General features: G+C 72.5%; 5 protein-coding genes across 5 annotated transcripts in view; 3 read left to right on the forward strand and 2 right to left on the reverse strand.

The window, feature by feature from the left end:
* The window catches only part of AURANDRAFT_61585 (hypothetical protein), a gene marked incomplete at both ends in the record, with an annotated part of 889 nt that extends 490 nt beyond the window's left edge, over positions 1-399 (reverse strand). Inside the window, one exon of the mRNA XM_009035818.1 lies at positions 47-399. Coding sequence (XP_009034066.1) covers positions 47-399 — 353 coding nt within the window. The remainder of the gene's footprint in view (positions 1-46) is intronic.
* An 891-nt stretch (positions 400-1,290) lies between these two features.
* On the forward strand, positions 1,291-3,796 carry AURANDRAFT_70812 (hypothetical protein; the record flags this gene model as incomplete). Its single annotated transcript, XM_009035386.1, has 1 exon — positions 1,291-3,796. A coding segment is annotated over one exon (2,492 nt), but the record flags the coding sequence as incomplete, so codon positions are not given.
* A 2,825-nt stretch (positions 3,797-6,621) lies between these two features.
* AURANDRAFT_61587 (hypothetical protein) lies at positions 6,622-8,100 on the forward strand (the record flags this gene model as incomplete). Its single annotated transcript, XM_009035387.1, has 1 exon — positions 6,622-8,100. The coding sequence occupies one exon, from the start codon at positions 6,622-6,624 to the stop codon at positions 8,098-8,100; it is 1,479 nt and encodes a 492-aa protein (XP_009033635.1).
* A 240-nt stretch (positions 8,101-8,340) lies between these two features.
* Positions 8,341-14,108, forward strand: AURANDRAFT_70813 (hypothetical protein; the record flags this gene model as incomplete). The annotated part of the gene is made up of 4 exons (XM_009035388.1): positions 8,341-10,110; positions 10,239-10,663; positions 10,723-11,133; positions 12,107-14,108. 4 exons carry the CDS (start codon positions 8,341-8,343, stop codon positions 14,106-14,108), a joined length of 4,608 nt encoding a protein of 1,535 aa, XP_009033636.1.
* Positions 14,109-16,999: 2,891 nt separating this feature from the next.
* On the reverse strand, positions 17,000-17,572 carry AURANDRAFT_15705 (hypothetical protein; the record flags this gene model as incomplete). The annotated part of the gene is made up of 1 exon (XM_009035817.1): positions 17,000-17,572. A coding segment is annotated over one exon (573 nt), but the record flags the coding sequence as incomplete, so codon positions are not given.
* Positions 17,573-20,028: the final 2,456 nt, after the last annotated feature.

The raw sequence follows: 20,028 nt of genomic DNA on the forward strand, positions 1-20,028 counted from the left end.
TCCCGCCAGGAGCAGCTGCGCGTTGAGCGGGTGCCGGTCCTTGTACAGCATGAGCGCCACGAGCACGCCGACGCTCGCGAACATGCCCACCCAGAGCAGGGACGGCGTGCCCAGCACGAAGTCGCGCGCGCTGTCGACGAGCGTCAGCGCCGACGCGACCGCCGCGGTGAGCGCGAGCTGCACGGTGAGGATCCCGTAGACCTTCCGGATGAAGCCGAGCCGCAGGGCCTTGTGCACGGCCGCGTCGGCGTTCTCGCCCTCGACGCCCCCGAGCTCCAGGTTCGAGATGGCCTCGTCGTTGTCGTCGCAGCCGCCGACGGGGGCGTAGGCCTGGCGGGACCCGTAGCGGCCCTTGGAGTCGTCGAGGCGCACGGGATTCGCCGTCGACGTCGCCGCCATCGTGAGAGGCGCGGGAATCGAGATGCGCGTCTCGTCGCTTGTCTGGGGGGGGTTGCGCGCGCCGCGGAAGCACGACGAGGCGGCCCAGGCTGTCGGTGTCGAGGACTCGATGACTTGTGGATGCTGCCGTGCAACAACGAAAAGATGAACAACGCAGGGCAGCTCATCGTGCCGTTTTTATACGACGACATCTCCCACATTGGAGCGGCAACTCGTTGCGGGAGCGGCAACACGGGGTCAGTCGGTCGCTGGATGGACCACCCGAAGCCGGAGCTGCTCGAAGGGCCGCGGATGAAGCGGAGTCGGAGCGGCGCCCGCCTCGTCGAGGAGGTCGAGGAGACCTGGGGCTTCTACGACACGCTCAGCCCGCCCGAAAACGACAAGCGCCGGATCCAGCCGTACTTCGAGGACCCGCAGCAGCACCGCGGGGGCTTCCAGACGACGCGCAGCAGCACCGCGGTGCGGTGAGGCGGCCGGCCGAGCGGCAGGCGCGCGCGACCGCGCCCGTTCCAGAGAGTTGCAATGCCTCGACTCACCCACATGCCCCACCGGACTCCCACAGCGTCGCTCGTTTGACGCCTTTTTTGTTTTCGTCCCCGGTCCGGCCTTGCGCATTCCTCGTTTGGACCCTACATAACTTGTCTGTTTATCATCAACCCGCCGCTCTCGCGCGCGTCGCGCGGCGCGACGCGCGCGCGCTGGGAAACGCCGCCGTTCTGGCGCACTGCCGCCGGGGCGGTTCTGGACCCGGTCTGCCACGGGCTGCCGAGATGACGCAGCCTTGGCGCGTCGTGCGGCCGGATCTCCAGGCCGAGGTACCTTACACGCGGCGCCGCATACAGCTGTAGCTTCGCGGAGCCCGGCCGCCCTGGCGCCTCGCACGAGGTCGTCATGACCGCCGCTCCCGCGGCCAAGCGCGTCGCCATGCCGCTGAGCCGCGTCCCCGATTGCGCCAGCCAAGAACTCCTCTCGTACCTCGACGCGCCGGACCTCGCGCGCCTCGGCGAGACCTGCGCCTTCTGGCGCTGCGCCGTCCGGTTGTTCGCCGAGGCCGTCGTCGACCGGCAGGGCTGGGGCCTGAGCGACGGCGTCGGCGCCGTGGAGCGCCTGGCGACGGAGGTCTGCACCTTCGACGCCGAGAGCTTCCGCGCCGTCGGCGGGGGCGCGCCGCGGCTCCGGTCCGCGCGGCGCCGGGGCACGGCCGAGGTGCTGCGGGTCGCGCAGCGCGCGGCGCCTCCCGGCGACGTTTCCGGCGACCGGGCGCGCGGGAGCGTCGCGGCGGTCTTCAGCGAGCACGGCTCGAAGCTCGTCGTGCGCGAGCCCGGCCGCTACCGCGTGTCGGGCCGCGTCGAGCCGTGCCTCCGCACGGACTCGCCTCGCGGGCCCCGGAAGCGCCCCCGCGGCGACGACGCGGCCGAGGGGCGCCTGGTCGTCGCGGCGCGGGCCGCGGCCCGGGCCATCCACCCGGGCCCGGCCGACGACCGAAACGTGCGGCCGCGGCTCGCGCCGCCCGCGGCTTCCGAGCGGCTCTGCTTCCAGGTCCGCGTCCTCGAATCCGGGCCGCCCCTGTCGTCCATCTACGTCGGCGTCGCGACGCGGCGCTGGGCGCGGGGCCGGTCGGCGAGCCAGGCCATCCGCTCCGACGAGTGCTGGCTCCTGGACCTGCGGCGCGCGCGCTTTGTGCACGGCTTCCCGGCCTACGACCGGGCCATGGCCGCGGCGCACGGCGACCGCGCGCGGCAGCACGCGACGACGGACGACGTCGTGGAGACGGGCGACGTGCTGGGCGTGCGCGTCGTCGGCGGCAGCGCCCACTTCTACCGCAACGGGCGGCGCCTCGCGTTCTCCGCGGGCGGCCGCGCCGACCTCCGGCCCGGCGCGGCCGCGCCGCCGGCGAACGCCGGGGCCGCGCAACCCGACGACGACGCGGCGCGCGCGGCGCGGGACGACGATCTCGGCGTCGCGGGCCCGCGCTTCGACGTCGGCTGGGGCCGCCCCATCCCGCGCGACGTGGACCTCGTGCCCATCGTCGAGGTCCACAGCCGGGCCCAGGCGCCCGCGGACGCGCCGCGGCCCCGGCACCTAGCCTTGGAGGTCGCGGCCTGGGACGCGCCGGTCTGGTGCGAGGCCGCGGGCGGCCGGCTCGCGCAAAGGGCGACGGAGGACTCGAACAACTTCGGGTCGCGGCCCGCGCCGCGGCGGCCGGCGACGGGCGACTTCCCCGGCGACGGCGACGCCTGGCGGCCCGTCGAGGTCGCGGCGGCCGCGCTGCTGCGTGTGGCGGGGCCCCGCGCCGCGCGGCGGCTCCGGGCCGCGAGCAAGCGCTGCCGCGTGCTCGCGCAGGTCGCGGCGGTGTCGCTGCTGCCGCTCGCGCCGCTGACCTGCGGCGTCGCCCAGGTGGCGCTGGACCTGAGCGGCTTCGCGCTGGCCCTGGCCTTCGCGGCGCCGGAGCTCGCGGGGCCCGCGGACGCGCTCGCGCGGCGGCCCGCGGCGCTGTCCGCGATCCTCGGCGCCAAGGCGTTCGGCGACGCGTTCGCGCTGTCGCTCGCGTGCTCCGCGGTCTGGAAGTGCCACTTCTACGACCGGCGGCGGCCGCGGCGCGCGCGGCGGGGCCTGCGGACGCTCCTGCGGTGCCACCTCTTCAAGTGCGTCGCGGTGGCCTGCGCGGTCGCGTGCGCGCCCGTCGGATTCCACGTCGCGGGCGCCGAGGAGCTCCGGCGCTCCGACTGGGACGGCGGCGGCGGCGACGTGTGCCTCGACGCGCCGCGGTGGGTCCACGAGCGGCGCTGCGGCGACGACGACCCGCGCGCGGGGCTCACGCTCCTCGCGTGGCGGCGGCTGGAAATCGCCTTCGGCGCGTTGGGTTTGGGCGGCGGCGCGGTGCACGTCGTCGCGCTGGACCTGCGGGGGCTCGGCGGCGGGCTCGACGGCGCCCTGGTGGCGTCGTTCTGGCACCGCGGCGGCGCGTTAGGCGCGGCGGCGACGTGCCTGCTGTGGCTGTTCGCCGAGGTCGCGACGGAGTCGGCGTTCCAGGCGTACCGCGTTTTGCGCGACTCGAAGCTCGCCGCGAATTTGTGCAACTTCCCGCTGGGGGACACGCCCCACGCGCGGACGGCGTCGATGCGCGCCGTGTTGAAGTTGTACGCGATGATGTGCTTCATCCCGGGCTCCGCGTCGCCGCTCCTGGCGCTCGCGGCGAACCACGCCGCGGGCGACCTCCGGCTGCCGGGCTTCCCGCTCCACCTCGTCGTCTACCCGGCGACGGCGTGCTGGCTCGCCTTCGTCATCTTCGTCAAGTTCGCCTTTGTGGTCTTCGGCCTCAACACGCTCTCGGGCTTCGAGGACTACGACGTCCCGGGCTGGCTGCTCGGCTAGTCTCCTAAGGGGTCTGGGCGTCCGTTATGGCTAGTTACTTCCGCTTGCCGCCCTTCTTCTTCCGGTTCTTCTTCCCGCCGGGCGCGGGCGCGGGAACGACGCCGACGGCGAAGCTGTCCTTGGCCTTGGCCTCGAGCGCCTCCCGGGCCCGGGGGTCCATCGCCGTCCGGGCCTGCCGTTTCTGGATCTGGTGCTTCTCGTACTCGGCCATCATGGAAGCGCCGATGTCCACGCGCATCTTCGCGGGCGACACGCGGGGCGCGCCGCTACCGTCGAGGAAGGTCGCGTCGCGGTCCATGCCCCTTCGCTCCAACATTCCGTTCCCGAGGGCCGCGTCGCGCCGGGCGAGGTCCGCGAGGCCCATGCCCTCGAAGAACTCGGTCCGCATCCGCAGGATGCTCTCGTATTTGGAGCACACGGGACCGTGGCCGCGGCCCAGGACGAGGGCCTTGCTGGCCCAGTGCGCACCGTATTCGGCCGCGTCGTCGCCCTCCTGTTCGAGCGCGGACTTGACGCACTGCTTCATGCAGGCGCCGGAGAGGCCGATCATCTCCGGGACCGCGAGCGTCGACGCCGCGACGGCGAGGCCGATGGTGAACGGGCTCCCGAACCGCGTGACCTGCTCGTAGCACGTGCCGAGGTAGCCCGAGCCCTCGTCGATTTTTTCTACGAAATCGAGCTCCTGGACGCTGCCGAGGCCCTGGATCTTGCGAATCTTTTCCTGCTGCGCCAGGAGTTTCGCGATCGCCGTCGAGATATCGCGCTTCTGGTCGTCGTCGAACGCCGCGCGGCCGAGCGCGGCGACGACCTCGAGGGCCGCGCCGCCGCGCGTACAAATGGCCTCGACGGTCTGCTCGAAGTTCTCGTGCTCCATGATGCGCCCGACGAGCTCGCCGGCCCGCGCCGCGCCGCCGCGGCCGTTCGGCACGGTCGCGAGCTCCGCGACGAGCGCCCCCTGCTCCGCGTCCTCGGCGGCGAAGGCGATCATGGCGCTCTCGAGCGTGCAGCACGGGTCGCGGTCCGTGGCATTCGCCAGTTTCCCGAGGAAGTCTGTCACCGCCGCCGCGGCGCCGGCGGCGACGACGGCGTCGCGGCACGCGGCCGCCGCGCGCGCGTCGGCGGCGCCGAGCGTCGAAAAGTCGGCGTCACCGTGGACGACGTCGGCGTGCCAGTCGAAGGGCAATAGATGCAGGATGCAGCGCCACGCGTTCTCCGACGGCGGATCCGCCTGGTCCGGCGCGTCGGGTCCCGCGACCCACCGGTCGAGGAAGGGAATCGTGGCGCTTTTCGAGAAGCAGTGCATCTGCGGGGAACCCACGTTCCCGATCGCTTCGCGGTGCGCGTCGAGCGCCGCCGCGGCCGCCTCGGCGTCGCCCTTGGGCACGATGGCGTCGCCGCGCGTCGCCGCCATAATTCCGGCGAGCGTGCCCGGCGCGAGCCGCGCGACGACGTCGGCCTGCTTCGACGGCTCGCGCGCGAAGACGCGGGCCGCGATGAGCGCCACCGTCGTGACGGCGCCGCGCAGCTTCCGCAGGCGCGTCGCGGGGGACGACGAGGTCATCGCGGCGTCCGCCGCGGCCTTTGCGCCTTTGAAGACGCGCGCGCAGGTGTCGAGGAGGCTCGCCGCGTCCGCCGGCGCCAGCTCGCGCAGCGCCGCGTAGTCGTCGGTATCGTCCATGCTCATCTCCATGAGCGTGTGCGACGCCTGGAAGACGTAGGTGTAGCGCGCGGCGTCGGGCGCCTTCGCCGCGTCGGCCCACGCCTCGACGGCCGCGTGGCGCCTGGGCTTGTCGGGCGTGACGACCCGGGGCTTCGGCGCGGCGTCGACGGGCGCGGCGTCGCCGGGGGCCTTGCACACCGTCCGGTGGAAGGCCTTCCAGCCGCGCCTCTGGCAGTCCCGGCTGCAATAATAAACGCCGCGGCACCGCTCGCACTTTTTGAGCGTCTCGATCGTGCCATCCTTGCCGCAGGCGTCGCACCTTTCCCGTCTCTCATCTTGGAGTTCATCACAGAATACGATGGTTTCCCAGATGCGGAACGCGCGCCGCCCGAGTTGCTTCGTCCGATCGCAGGCGTCGACAGGGTACTTCTTCAGCATCTCGATTCGCGTCTCGAGGTGCGCGGCCTCGGGCCGCGACATGACGAACTTCGTGAATGAGCGGGGGCCGTGGACGCCACCGTTGTTGCACATGAGCTCTTCGAGGAGGGGCACGGCGCCGCAGAGCATGAGCGCCAGGTAGGCGTCGCCGCGCTGCGTCGGCGTCGGCGCGGCCTCGCGCTGGAAGAGCTTGCAGTAGAACTCGGGCCAGTCCTCGGGGGGCTCCTCGCCGATGAAGGGGAAGACGCAGAGGTGCCGGAGGAGCGTGTCCAGCGCCGTCGGTTGTCTTTGGAACGCGCGACGCGCCATCTCCACGGCGCGCGGATTCGCGCGGACGAGCTCGCGCAGCCCCAGCGACGCGGCGAGGTACTCGAGGTCGTCGCTGTGGCAGTGGCCCAAATGGTGCTCGTAGGGGTTCAGGAGGCGGCCCGCCTCGCCGCCCAGCATGACGTCGTCGTCGTCCTCGACGAGCAGGAGGCGCACGTACGCCGCGACCTTGCGCTCGTCGTCCCAGTCCGCCATGACGACGCCCTTGACCTCGTCGAAGCCGCCGCGGCGGCCGCCGCCGATGCTGTAGTCGCTGCGCATGGAAAACATGGCGCGATGGTCGGCCCCAGCCGACGAACTCGCGTGCGGGCAGGGCTGCCACAGCTTTGAATGTGATTTAGAACGGCATCATGAAGGCGAGTGGCTCGCCATAAATTGCCAGCGCAGCAATGGCTCGTGGCCGCATGCCTATCCTCCACGCCATGCGCCTCCTCTTGCTCGCCGCAGCGGCCCAGGCCCTCGCCGCGCCGAAGACCGGCGCCTACCAGCGGACGTCCTCGACGACGAAAAACATCATCTCTACCCTCACGAAGGTCGTCAACCTCCAGGGCGGCCGCGGCGAGGCGGACCTCGCGCCGCGCGCGCGCCAATTCGACACGCTGAGCGGCGCCGCGGTGAAGGAGGGCCTCGCGGTGGACTTTGGCAACGAGTACCTGTGGAGCGGCAAGATCACGCCCGAGCTCTACGACGAGGACTGCGTCTTCACAGATCCGACGCTGAGCTTCGCGGGCCTCCGGACCTTCGAGGCGAATCTGGCGAACCTCGACTTCTGGATCGAGAGCCTCGTGCCCGAGGGCCGGCGGCGCGTCGACCTCTTCGACCTCGCGCTGGTCCCCGGCGCCACGGATCGCGTTCGGGCCAAGTGGCGCATGCTCGGCGCGCTCCGACTGCCCTGGGGCCCCGTGCTCGACTTGAACGGCACGACGACCTACACGCTCGGCGGCGACGGCGGGCGCATCTCGTCCTACGACGAGACCTGGGACATGACGGCCGGCGACGCGCTCGGCCAGCTGCTCCGGCCCGGCGCGACGACGCGGATCAAGGAGCCGCCGTTCTGGCCCGGCCGCGCGACGGGCGCGGCGCCGCCGGCGCCGGGCGTGACCTTCGGCGCCGGCGCGCCGACCTTCGTCGTGCTGCCGGGCTTCGGGAACGACAAGGTCGACTACTCGGAACCGCTGGGCTTGGACGAGGAATGCGGCCTCGTCGCCGCTTTAGAACGGCGGGGCTTAGCCGTCGAGGTCGTCGACGTGGCCCGCGGCGACTGGCTCCAGGTGCTGACCAAGGGCATCTTCGACGGCGACTTCTTCATTTCCCAGACCGCCGCCGCGGACTCGCCGGCCTTTTCCTGGTACGCGGACGCGGTCCGGGCGACGCTCGCCGGCGTCGACGGCGACGTCGTCCTCGTGGGCCACAGCGCCGGCGGCTGGCTCGCGCGCGCGGCCTGCCTCGACGCGGCCGTCGCGGCGCGCGTCGCCGGCGTCGTGACCCTGGGGTCGCCGCACCGGCCGCCGCCGCCGGGCGTCGAGTGCGCGACGCGCGGCGTCGTCGCGGCGGTCTTCGACGCGCCGCGGACGCCGGGCGTCCTCGTCACCGTGTCGTCCGACGCCGTCGCCGGCGGCGACTCGGCCGTCGCCGCCGACGGCTACGGCCGCGTCTGCGGCGACTCCTCGGGCGTCGGCGACGGCGTCGTGCCGCTCAGCGCCGCGCACCTCGACGACGCGGACCTCCAAATCACGCTCGCCTGCTCGCACTCGATCAACGTGCCGGGCACGTCGGACCCGACGGACGACTGGTACGGCGCCGAGCGCAACGTCGACGCGTGGCTCGGCCCCCTGCAGCAGCTCCTCCGGTCGAAGAAGGCCGGTTTGCCCGCGTGGGTCGCGAACCTCCTGCCCGCGTGATTAAGCGACGCATCTTACGGACTTTCTTAAAGTCTTTCTTACGGCGCTCCCTCCTCGAGCGCTTCAGTTCCCTAAATGTTGCAGTGCAACATACGCCGTCCGTTTCAGACTTCGGAGACGCCTACCGCCGGCGCCGCCCGAGCGGCGCGGGCCCGGAGCGCGTGGCCGCGGCCGCGTCCGCGCGCGCGTCCATCGAGACGCTCGCGAAGCGGCCGTCCCTCGGCCCGGAGACGCCGATCGATGGTGGCCGCCAACGCCGGGCAGGCGGACTGGGGCCACTGGGTCGCGTTCGCGCCCTGGGTGAGCCCGCTCATCACGAGCCACCCGCCGGAGTGGCTCCGGGGATCGGGCTCGCTCCACTCGCCGACGCTGTCGCGCCTGCGGCCGGGCCGGCCGCCGGCGAGCGCGCCGGGCAAGGCGCGGCCGCGGCGACCGGGCCCGCGCGTCGTCGTGGACCGCAAGGGCCGCGTCAAGGTCTACGACGAGTGCGACGGTCGCGCGTTCTTCCGCCCGCCCACTTCGCACGCAAGGAGGACCTTCTGGCAAATCAAGCGCGCCGTCGACGACCGGACGCCGCGGACGCCCCCGGTGCGCCGCCGCCCGCCGCCGCCGCCGCCGCCGCCGCGGAGCCGGCCGAGCTCGCGGGCGAGCTCGCCGCGCCAGTCCTTCGCCGGCGACCGGCCGACGCCGCCGCCGAGCACGCCCGCGGGGACGCCGCGCGCGTCCGACGCGCGCGTCCGCGAGGCGCGGATGCGGCGCGCGTCGGCCGTCGCGCTCGAGCAGAGCCGCGTGCTCGGCCGCATCCGCCGCAAGACGGAGATGACGGACCGCTGGGAGGGAGCGCGCGAGGCGCTCCGCGTCGGGAGAGCGCTCCTACCGGCGCTCGCGGCCGCGCGCTTCGCGGCGCGAATCGGCGCAACCTTTGCCGCGGAGCGCGCGCGGCGCCGCGACAACGGCGCCGCGAGTCTGCTGGCCGCCTGGCTGCGGTTCCGCATGCTGACGCGGCACGCGGCGCGCTACGGCGCCGTGCTGTCGAAGCTCCGCGCGAAGCGGTCCTTCGTGGAGGGCGCGCGGCGCTGGCGGCGCCGCCACGCCGTCGACCGGCTGCGCCACGTGTTATTATTATTCCGGGACAACAACAACCGCCTCTCGAACATGATCGGCCGCTTCCGGCGCCGCGTGCGCCTCATGCAGCGCCTCGTCCGCCGCTGGCTCGGCTGCCTCCAGGCGCGGTCCGACATCCTCATGGCGCTCTGGCTGCGGGCCGAGTGCGAGATCGCCGCCGACGCCGCCTTCCACGCCGCCGACGCCCCGCCCGGCGTCGCGTTGGAGGACTCCGTGCCCGAGCGGTCGCGGCCGCGCGGTCTGGGCACGTACCTCATGGCCGTGCTCGCGAGGCACCGCCGCGCGGGCGCCGCGGTCCGCGGGTCCATCCTGCCCCGGGGCGAGGACGGCCTCGCGCCGTCGCAGTCCATCCTGAACGTGCGGCGGCGGCTCCGGAAGAGCAAGGCGAAGCACGCGTTGGAGCAGCGGAAGACGCACAGCCGCGCGCACCGCGCGCACCAGCGCCGCGCGGGCGTCGAGAGCACGATCTCGCACCACACGCACTTCTGGGCGACGCTGAACCGCGAGCGGCGCACCATCGTCGCCGCGGATTTGCTGGAAGCGTCCGCGGCGTCCGCCGTGCGCCACGCCGTCGAGGCGCTGCTGCTGGCGGGCCCGGCCTGCGGCGACGCGGCCATGAAGGCCGAGGTCGCGGCGCTCATGGGCGCGCGGCGGTCCGCGTTTTTTAGGCGCCTCGAGGCGTCGCGGCTCGCCGAGGGCACGGCGACGACGCAGATCTTCGGCCGGAACGAGGCGCGGCGGTGGCTCGGCGGCGACGAGATCGCCTACGCGAAGCGCGGCAGCGGCTACACGATCCAGCTCCGCAGCTCCGAGGCCGCGCGCAGGGCAGGACAAGAGAGCGAAATTCCCAACTTCAAAGCCTCATATCTCGGCCGTTTTCCACTCGTTTCGGCTGATTTTTGGACGAGCGATCATCTCTCGGAACGGTCTCGAAGCGTGGATGTTTTTTTCGTAACGCGCGCGCGCGGAACACTCACGTTGAAGCGACGTTGAATCTCTCTTGTCCTGCCCAGGCCGCGCGGGCGACGCACCGGCGCCGCGCGTCCGTCGCCGCGGCGCTGGGCGTCGCCGCGGTGCCCGCGGAGAAGAGGGAGCACGCGACGACGGCGCACGCCGCGTGCGCCGTCGCGCCCAAGTTCTTCTTCTATCGCGAATTCCTCGGCGCGGCGGCCATGGCCGACGCCGTGCGCGCGCGCTGCGCGGCGACGCACGCGCGTCACGCGAACTACCCGCCGCCGCGCGCGCCGAAGCGCCTCTCGCGGACGAACATCGACGAGGGCGGCGCCATCGCGGAGATCCTCGCGGCGCGCGGGTCCCCGGCCGCCGTCCTCGGCGAGGCGCCGCCGCCCGCCGCGCCGGCGGACCCGCTCGGCGCGGCCGCGGCCGCGCGGAGCCCGGGCCGCGCGCCGGGTGACCCGCTCGGCGCGGCCGCGCGCACGTCGCCCTAAGCTTACAGGTAGACAGTGAAGTCAACCACGATGACGTGCATTCCCACAGCCCGACCCAGAGATGCAGCTCGAGTCGCCGCGGCGGGGAACAGCCCCGCGCCGCTCCGATCCCACGACCACAACTCTTCTGGACCGTCGTCGTCCTGAGCGCCCTCGTCGCGATCGTCCTCATTCTGAGGCCCGTGCTCCTCAGGGAGGCAAGAAAGCCCGACACGACCAAGTACTACACCATGGGCCTGTCCGTCCTCGTGGACGTCGGCGTGCTCGACGCCGCCTCGGCTTCGCTGGCCGTCGACGTGTCCTCCGTGGCCAACCCGCGCGTGCTCGCGACGGGGAGCGGCTGCGCCGTGTCCTACGCGATCAACGGCACGACGCTCGTCATCGCCGGCGCCGCGAACGCGTCGCGGACGCCGTGGCTCTGCGGCGCGGGCGCCGAGATCACCTACTTCGTCTCCCCGGCGTAAGCTTAGGGCGACGCGCGCGGCTCCGCGCGACCGTCGTCGTGCGCTAGGCGCCTACGCCGCTAGCTCCTCCATGAGTGCGAGGTCCGCCTCGTCGAAGCCCTCCAGCTCGCCCTCGGCGAAGACCGTGCCCGAGGGGAGGCGCGCCCGGGGCGGGGACGCGACGGGAGGCTCGGGCTCGGGCTCCCAGGGCGCGGGCTCCCGGGGCTCCGGCTGCGGCTCGAGCGCCTCCGGCTCGAGCGCCGGCTCGGTCTCCCCGGGCCCGTCGTCGGGCGGCAGGCGGACGCCGCACTGCTCCACGGGCAGGCTGAAGCCGCACTGCTCAGCGAGCCGCGCGGCCGTGACGCCCGCCGCGTTGGCGACGTCGCGCCGCGCGCCTGCGCGGCAGAGCAGCGCGGCCGTCGCCGCGTCGCCGCGGCCGACGGCGAGGTGCAGCGCCGTGTTCCTGTCGTTGTTCGCCGCGTCGACGGGCGCGCCGCGCGCGATCAGCAGCTCGACGACGTCCGCGTGGTCGCCGGCTTTAATCAGCGGCGTGTTCCCGAATCGATCGGAGTTGATCGGCGACCCGAGCGTCGCGCAGAGGATCTCTTTCGTCGCCGCGTCGCCGAGCGCGTTGAACATCTCCAGCAGCGCTTCCATGTTTCCTTCAAGGGCTGCCGAGTTTGCCGTTCTGTGCCAGTTCTGCTTGTCCGAGTCGTCGATCATGTTCCACATGTCGCCGAGGTAACAGCCGTCGATCGACATGCCTACGCGCCGGAACGAGCAGGCCCGACCGCGCTGGCCGAGTCCTGGGGGCTGCTGGACCGCGTCTCCGAGGCGGAGTTCGCGTCGCCTGGCGGCTCCTCGAGCTACGACGCTGCCCAGCGCCGGCTCGACGCAGGTCAACGATGCACATATTAAAAAGTCAAACACCGAATGTGTCTTTCGAAACGGGTTCAAGTTCCTGATATTCGGTCGTCGTGGGCTGCTCAGCATGGCGCCGGCGACCTACGGCTCCATCGTCGCGGACGCGGCGCCGCCGGCGAACCGCTGGCGGCGAGCCGGTGTGATCATCGGCGGCGTTTTAGCCGTCGAGGGCCTATTCATGGCGGGTTTGTTTGAGACAAAGGAGCGCGCCGCCGCGCGCCTCGTCGCGTCGGCCACCGCCGCGTGCGCGAGTCCCATCTCGAGCCTGCGCGACGAGGTCGTCGTCGTCCGCTCAACGGAGGACCACAAGCCCGAACACTGGGCCAAACTCGGCCCGTCCACCGACGCCTGCGCGGAGCACGAGATTGTGGTCGCGACGAAGCAGGCCGACATGCAAAAACTCGACGCGGAGCTCATGAAGGTGTCCTCGCCCGGTTCTGCCAACTACCGCAAGTACTGGACCCACGCCATGGTCGGCGAGCTCCTGGACAACGCGGCGCACGTCGCGGCGGTGAAGAGCTGGCTGTCGGACGTCGGCGCGCGCGTCGTGCGCACCACGAAAAACGGCGAGTACATCACGGCGGTGGCCCCTTTGGGCGTCTGGACGACGGCCCTGGGCTGCGACTTTGCGATCTACACGGACGGCGCCAGCGAGACGCACCGCTGCGCGGGCGCGTACTCGCTGCCCGAGCGCGTCCACGACAGCATCCACGCGGTCTTCCGCGCGTCCGAGCTGCCGGCGAAGACCTGGTCCGCGCCGCGCGTCGTCCAGGAGATCGGCGACGTGCGCCTGCGCGAGGACCAGGGCGCCTCGGCGGACAGCTCGTCGAGCGAGTACTTCACGCCGAGCGTCCTGGCGAATTTCTACGGCATCCCGCTCGACGCGGACGCCGCGCGGAAGAACTACTCGTCGGCGGACGCCGCGCCCACGGGCAAGGCCGCGTCGTCCCAGGCCGTCTTCGAGACGGCGTCCCAGAACTACTCGCCCGACGACCTCGAGGAGTTCCGGTCCTACTTCGGACTCGCGAAGCCGGCGGCGACGCCGCTGTCCGACGTCGGCGCGCACGACCTGTCGTCGACCTGCGACATCCCCGTGCTCGGGTCGAGCTTCTGCGCCGAGGCGAATCTCGATATCCAGTACATGACGGCGGCGAACCCCTACAGCCCGACGACGTACTTCTACGTCACGGAGGACTCGTCGTACGACCCGTTCCTCAAGTACGCGATGGACATCGCGGACATGGAGCACCCCATCCTCGTGTCGTCCATCTCCTGGGGCTCCATCGAGCCCGCGAACCCGCTCAAGGTCATGGAGGCCTTCAACGCGGAGGTCGCGAAGATCGGCCTCATGGGCTCCACGGTGTTCGTGAGCTCCGGCGACGACGGCGCGAACTCCTACCTGGGCTGCGCCTACATGCCGTCCTACCCGGCGACGTCGCCCTACGTGACGGCCGTCGGCGCGACCTTCGCGCACGACTGGGACGGCGAGCCGGGCTTCCCCAACGAGGTCGTCTGCCAGAGCGACAAGTTCGACGGCGTCATTACCAGCGGCGGCGGCTTCAGCGGCGCCTTCGCGTCGCCGTCCTGGAACCAGGGCGCCGTCCAGGCCTACTTTGCGAATTTGAACGCCGCGGAGAAGCCCTACGAGGGCTTCGCGGAGCAGGGCCGGGGCTACCCGGACCTGTCGCTGTCGGGCTGGGGCTACGAGGTCGTCATCGGCGGCTTGCTCTACATCGTCTGCGGCACGTCGTGCTCGTCGCCGTCCGTGGCCGGCATGGTCGGCCGCATCAACGCGGACCGCCTCGCCGAGGGCAAGCCGCCCGTCGGCTTCCTCAACCCGACGCTCTACCGGTCCCGGGGCGCGTTCGCCTACGACATCGTCCAGGGCGACAACAAGTGCACGGACGCCGGCCTCTGCTGCGACGAGGGCTTCTACGCGTCCAAGTCCTGGGACCCCGTCACGGGCTGGGGCTCCGTGTCCTTCGAGGGCCTCGAGGCCGTCCTCGGCGAGTACGACGAGGACACGGTCGCCTCGGAGAACCACGCGGCCGCCGCGTCGTCGTCGTAGTCGCCCGTCTTAAACCGCCGTTCGTTCTGTGGTCGCGATTTTACCTTGAAGTACACGCTGCACTGCAGCGCACTCAGCGGTGGCTGCATGGGTGACTGCAAACACGGTGGTTGAAGTAGTGGTTGCCCCGCAACTTGCCGGCGGTTCGATGGGCTGCCCAAAGAGCTCGTCAGCTCGTCATGAACGCAGCTTTGTGCGTCGTGCTCGCGCTCGCGGCCGTGGGCGCCGCGCCGCTGCGGCTGCAGCGGCCCGGCCGGCGGCGGCCGCCGAGGACGACGGCGGCGGCGATGGTGCGCGAGATCGCCAAGCAGCGCCAGGCCACAAAGACCACGAGGAGCGCCCCCCGGAAACCGATACGCAGCGCCCCTGTCGTCGCGGCGGACCCCGGGTGCGGGCCGTCCGACGGCCGCTGGCTCAACGCGACGGGCGCCTGGCGCGTCGTGCGGGGCCCCGCGACGCCGTCGAGCGTCCGCTGCTCCGAGGACGAGCGCTGCGCGGAGTCGCGCGACTGCGGCGCGTCGCCGCGCGAGGCCTTCGGGGACAGGTGCGTGGCCTGGATGCGGCGGCCCGAGGGGCTCACCGGCGACCGGGGCAGCTACGCCGGCTTCTGCGACTCCTGGGCCCTGAGTCGGAGCTGCGTCTACGGCGACCTCTACTTCGACCGGGAGACGCGAAAGCTCCACTACCTGTCGCCGACGGCGGACGAAGAGCTCTGCGCCTGCTCGCTGCCCTGGGACGCCTACAACGTCTACGCCCCCACGGTCGTCGACGCGCTGCCGGGCTTCGAGGGCGAGGTCCTCGAGCTCGCGCCGACGGCGCTCGTGACCGCCCGGTTCCACCCCTGTTTCGCGCACTGGCTCCAGGACGAGCTCTTCCCGCTCTACTGGACGGCGGCGGAGGACGCGGGATCCTGGGACTTCGACAGGGCCCAGTACGCGCTCTGGTTCACGGAGCAGGTCGGCGGCGGCGTGGAACTCGAACGGCGAGCTGGGTGATCCCAACTTCAGAACTCGGTCACATCGCAGTCGTTTCGGCTGATTTTTGGACGGATCGTTTGCTCTCGGCGAGTCCCTTTGAGACGGCGTGTGTTTGTTCCCCGCCCAGGTCGGCGGCGGCTTCCGGGAGCTCGCGCCGCACGTGTCGTGCGGTGGCGCGTACGCGCACGCGTCGACGGCGGCCCGCGGAGTCGTCACGGCCCACGCCTGGGTGGGCCACGACGCGGCGCCGGGCCTCGACCTCCCGCCGGAGTTCCGCTGGCTGCGGCTCGCGCGCGCGCTCGTCGGCGGCGCGGGCGGCCGCCGCGGCTGGGACTCGGCGCACTACGCGAAAGGCAAGGGCGCGCGCCCGAGGCAGAAGGTCGACGCCGCCTTCGACGACGACGCGCGCAAGGCCGCCTACGACGGCTTCGTCGAGGCGCTGCGGCGCGCCGTGGCGCCGGGTGCGTTCCCCGTGGACCGGCTCGCCGCGGGCTCGGCGGCGCCGGCGTCCCGGGGGTCCGTCGTCCTCCTCAACCGCGAGCCCGACGACGGCCGCGTGCTCGAGCCCAAGCACGCGCGCGAGGTCGTGGTCGTCGCGCGGCGCATGTTCCAAAAGCTCGCGCGGAGGGGCGAGTCGGACGGCGCGCCGGACGTCGTCGCGCTGACGACGCGCGCGGGCGCCGCCGCCGTCGCGGCCGCGCTCGCGAACGCGTCCGTCGTCGTCGGCCCCCACGGCGCGCAGAACGGCAACGTCGCGCTCTTCGCGCCCGTCGGGGCGTGTCTCCTCGAGCTGCTGCCGAGCCACTACGCGCGGCGCGGCGCGGCCGTCGAATACGCGCGCGTCGCGGAGCTCGCGCTCCAGCGGCACGTGCCGCTGACGCGGGGCGTCGCGTCCACGGGCACGGCGTTCCGGAGGAGCCAGCGCGACGTCGGGCTCCGGGACCCGGCGGCCGTCGCGCGCGCGGTCGTCCGCGCGTGGCAGGCCGCGCGGTCGCCGGAGGGCCTCGACGCCGCGGCCGCGCGGCTCGCGGAGCTCGCGGACCGGCGGAAACGCGTGCCGGCGCCGCCGCGGGGGCGCCGCGCCGACGCGGCGGCCTGCGCCCGCGGGCCGGAGCCCCGGCGGCGCGCACCCTTCGCCATCGAGGCGCCCGCGGCGCCCGCGGCGGCGCCCGTCGCCGCCGAACCCCCCCCGGACCCGCTCCGGGGAGCCCCGGACCCGCTCCTCGCCGCCGACCGCGAGCCGGCGCCGGAGGCGGACCCCGCCGCGCCGGAGCCCGCGCGCGCGCGCCCGGAGGCCGCGGCGGAGGCCGCGGCGCCGCCGCCGGCCGCGCCGTCCCCCGCGGGTCGCTGGGCGGCGCTCGCGGCGGACCTCCGGCGCGGCCCCCGCGCCTACCGCGCGGCGGCGGAGCTAGGCGCGCGCTTCGAATTACTACTCGAGCTGCACCACGCCGTCGTCGAGGGTCCTCACCGAGGCCGCCTCGCCGATGGCCGGCAGCGTGACCTTGCCCGGCCGCGGGCTCCCCATCGCGGGCTTGATCCGCGGCGGGCTCCCCATCGCGGCGGGCGCGACGGCGGCCGCGGCGCCGCCGTCGTCGTCGTCGTCCCGGAGCGCGTCGAAGCCCCCGGACGCGCCGACGACGACGACCTTGCTCTGCCTCCCGCCGCCGCCCTTGGGCTCCGCGGCGACGCGGAGCTCGGCCTTGGCGCGGTGGACCGCGGGTTGTCCGCCCGCGAAGACCGCGGACGCGCGGCCGTAGGCCCTGACCAGCGAGTGGCGGATGCCGCGGTGCTCGCCCTCGAGCAGCTTCTGCCGCCGCTTCGCCGCCAGCGACAGGAAGAGGGGCGTCGCCGCGTCCTCCTCGTCCTCGAGTTCGCCGTCTCGTCCGTGCCGCCGAGCCGCGCGCTGAGGTGGAGCCGCGCGAGGCGGCCCGCGCGCTTCCGCGCGACGGCACCGAGGTACTCGCGCATGTCCGCGTGGTCCTCCAGGATCTCGTCCAGGTCCTCGTCGCCCACGGCGTAGCAGGACAGGACGGTCTTCGCGCGGACCGTCGCCGTGCACCGGCACTTGAGCACGAGCGAGCACTCGCCGAAGAAGCAGCCGTCGGCGATGAGCTTCACGACCTGGTCGCCGACGGCCTTGGCCAGGATCTCCGCGAGGCCCGCGTCGACGAAGAAGAGCGACTCGCCCGTCTCGCCCTCGTGGACGACGACGTCGCCCTCGGGCGCGGCGGACGGCTGGAGCGACGACACGAGCTCCTTCATGAACATCGTCGTCGCGTTGCGGAGCGCGGGCACCTTCTTCACGAGGTCCCGGGTCTTGTAGCGCATGATCTCGTGGCAGAGCTCGGGGCTGAGGCGCTCCAAAATGAGCGTCTCGTCGAAGATGGAGCCCTCCTTCCACCGCTGGTAGTAGTAGTCGCGGATGCGGTCCCGGAGCTCCGTCGGCAGCCGCAGGCCCCGCATGTAGTCGTTCGTCCGCTGGATCTGCTCCTCGAACTCCTGGGTGGACACGTCCATGGACACGAGGATGGACGTGATCGTCGAGATGAAGATCATGTTGAGGAACCAGCCCAAAAAGACGCCGACGAGCGTCATCCACGACTCGATCGTGCACCAGCCCGACGTCTCGAAGCAGACCTGGGCCGACGGGAAGTCGGCGTAGGCGCAGTTGAGCACGAGCAGCAGCGTCTTGTAGATGCCCCAGGAGTAGCAGTGGAGCACGCCGTAGACGGGCGACCCCGTCTCCGCCTCGACGATGTCCCAGCGCGCGGCCCAGGACTCCGCGGGGTAGTCGTAGGCCTTGAGCAGGATGAACATGAGGCAGGAGCCCCAGTGGGACAGCGTGAGCATGGTGAGGAAGAGGCGGATCAGCTTGAGCGTCGCGTCGGACACGTGGATCTTGTAGTACTCGATGGTCTCGACGAACGTGTCGCGGACCTGCTTGACGAGCTGCGACGCCCGCAGCAGCTTGACGAGCTTCGTCATGCGCACGAGGCGCAGCAGCTTGAGCACCTTCTTGCCGCCGACGACGTCGCCGCCGCGCTCGCCGTCGCCCGCGACCGCGTCCATGATCCGATCCGCGGGGACCGACGAAACAAAGTCGATGAAGAACCAGGTCCGCAGGTAGTTCTTGAGCACGCGCCGCCGGTCCATGACGATGGCGGCCGTGTCGTCGGCGTAGCCCGTGTTGCAATTCTTCAGCACGTCGACGCAGAAGATGAGGTCGCACACGAAATTCGCGTCGGCGAGCTGGCGCTCGACGCGCTCGAAGGCGAGGCAGAGCGGCAGCGTGACGAAGACGAAGATGAGGATGAAATGATCAAGAGCTCGAAGTTCTCGATGAGCGGGTGGTCCGGGTCGAAGATCTTGAAGCCGCAGCAGGGCTCGTTGTCCTCCTCGCCGACGACGCGCACGAAGTCCTCGCCGCCGGAGACCTCGAGCAGCTCCGCGCACTCGCGCCGGCCCGACTCGAGGATGCCCGCCGTGCGCCGCTCCTCGACGACGATGACGAGGTCCACGAGCGCCTCGACGTCGACGGCCGCGCCCGCGGCGACGCCGCGCGCCGCGAGCGCCTCGTCGACGAGCGCGCCGGGCGCGTCGCGGCCGACGCGGGCCAGGACGTCCGCGACGCGCGCCGACGCGGCCCGGCGGCCCGGGGGGCTGCCGCCCGCGGCGAGCTGGACGGCGGCCGCGCGGACGCGGCTCCGGAACTCCGCGAGGAACTCCTCCGACCTGGGCGGGAACAGGGTGATTCAAGTTCGCTTCAATTTGAGCGTTCCGCGCGCGCGCGTTCCGGAAAAAGCATCCACGCTTCGAGACCGTTCCGAGAGATGATCGCTCGTCCAAAAATCGGCCGAAACGAGTGGGAAACGGCCGAGAGAGGAGCCTTTACGTTGGGCATGTCGCTCTCTTTTCCCGCCCCGCCTCCGACGTCGCCTCGGCGCGCTGCAGGTCCTCGCGGTGGTGCAGGGCGCGCGCCGTGGTCCGCCCCCAGTGCATGCGCGACGTCCGCGGGCCCAGGCCGCCCGTCGGCGGCGGCGGCGCCTTGGACACCTCGCGGTCGCGGCCGACGAGCGGCGACGGCGGCGGCCGGCCGAGCGCGCCGCGGAGCTTCGCCGCGAGGAAGCGCCGCTGGAGCGGCGTCACGCCGAGGTCGTCGAGCGTGCCCTCGAGGTCCGCGTCCGAGATGTGGAACAGGTACGCGCCGTCGACGTCAATGGCCCGCAGCTTGTCGGCGACGTCGGCCGACGCGGCGCCGAGGGACGACACGAGCGCGTGCACGCCGGCCGCGTCCAGCGTCTCCAGGGGCGCCCGCGGCGCCGACGCGTTGTTCCCCATGCCGCGGGCCTAGACTCGCATCATCGCCTTCTTCTCGACGGCTCGACCACCATGTTAGCGCTGAGCTGTGATTGATTGTGAATGATCAATGTGCACCGCAACATCTACGCATCTCATCCTGATCCTATTCAGGGCAGCCCCGCGGGATCTCGGCTGCTGCTGTTCGTCGACGTCTCGCGACGGGGGGGGGGGACGGCCATGCGGACCTTCGCCCTGCTGTGCCTCGCCGGGGCCGCCCGGGCCGTGACCCTGAACTGCGGGGGCCTCGTCGGGGGCTCCGGGGAGTTCGTGGCCGTCGACGACGTCGTCTTCACGGACGAGGGCGTCTGCGAGAAGACCTGCGGCGCCTGCTCGTCGCCGAACGGCCCCATGACCTGCGCCCCGGCGTCGGGCACGCTCAGCGAGTTCCGCTGCGCCGAGGCCGACGCGTCGGGCGCGCTGTCCTTCGCCATCGTCGTCACGCCGACCGTCGACGTCTCGTGCGAGGACGTCGCGGGCCTCAAGTTCGAGGCGGGCTGCGCCGCCGCCTGCGCGTCGTGCTCGTCCGCCGACGCGCCCAAGATGTGCGCCAAGGGCGTCTGCGCCGCCTTCGAGAAGCCCGACAT

This window comes from Aureococcus anophagefferens, assembly GCF_000186865.1.
Source record: "Aureococcus anophagefferens unplaced genomic scaffold AURANscaffold_3, whole genome shotgun sequence".
In the NCBI taxonomy this organism is placed as follows: Eukaryota; class Pelagophyceae; order Pelagomonadales; family Pelagomonadaceae; genus Aureococcus; species Aureococcus anophagefferens.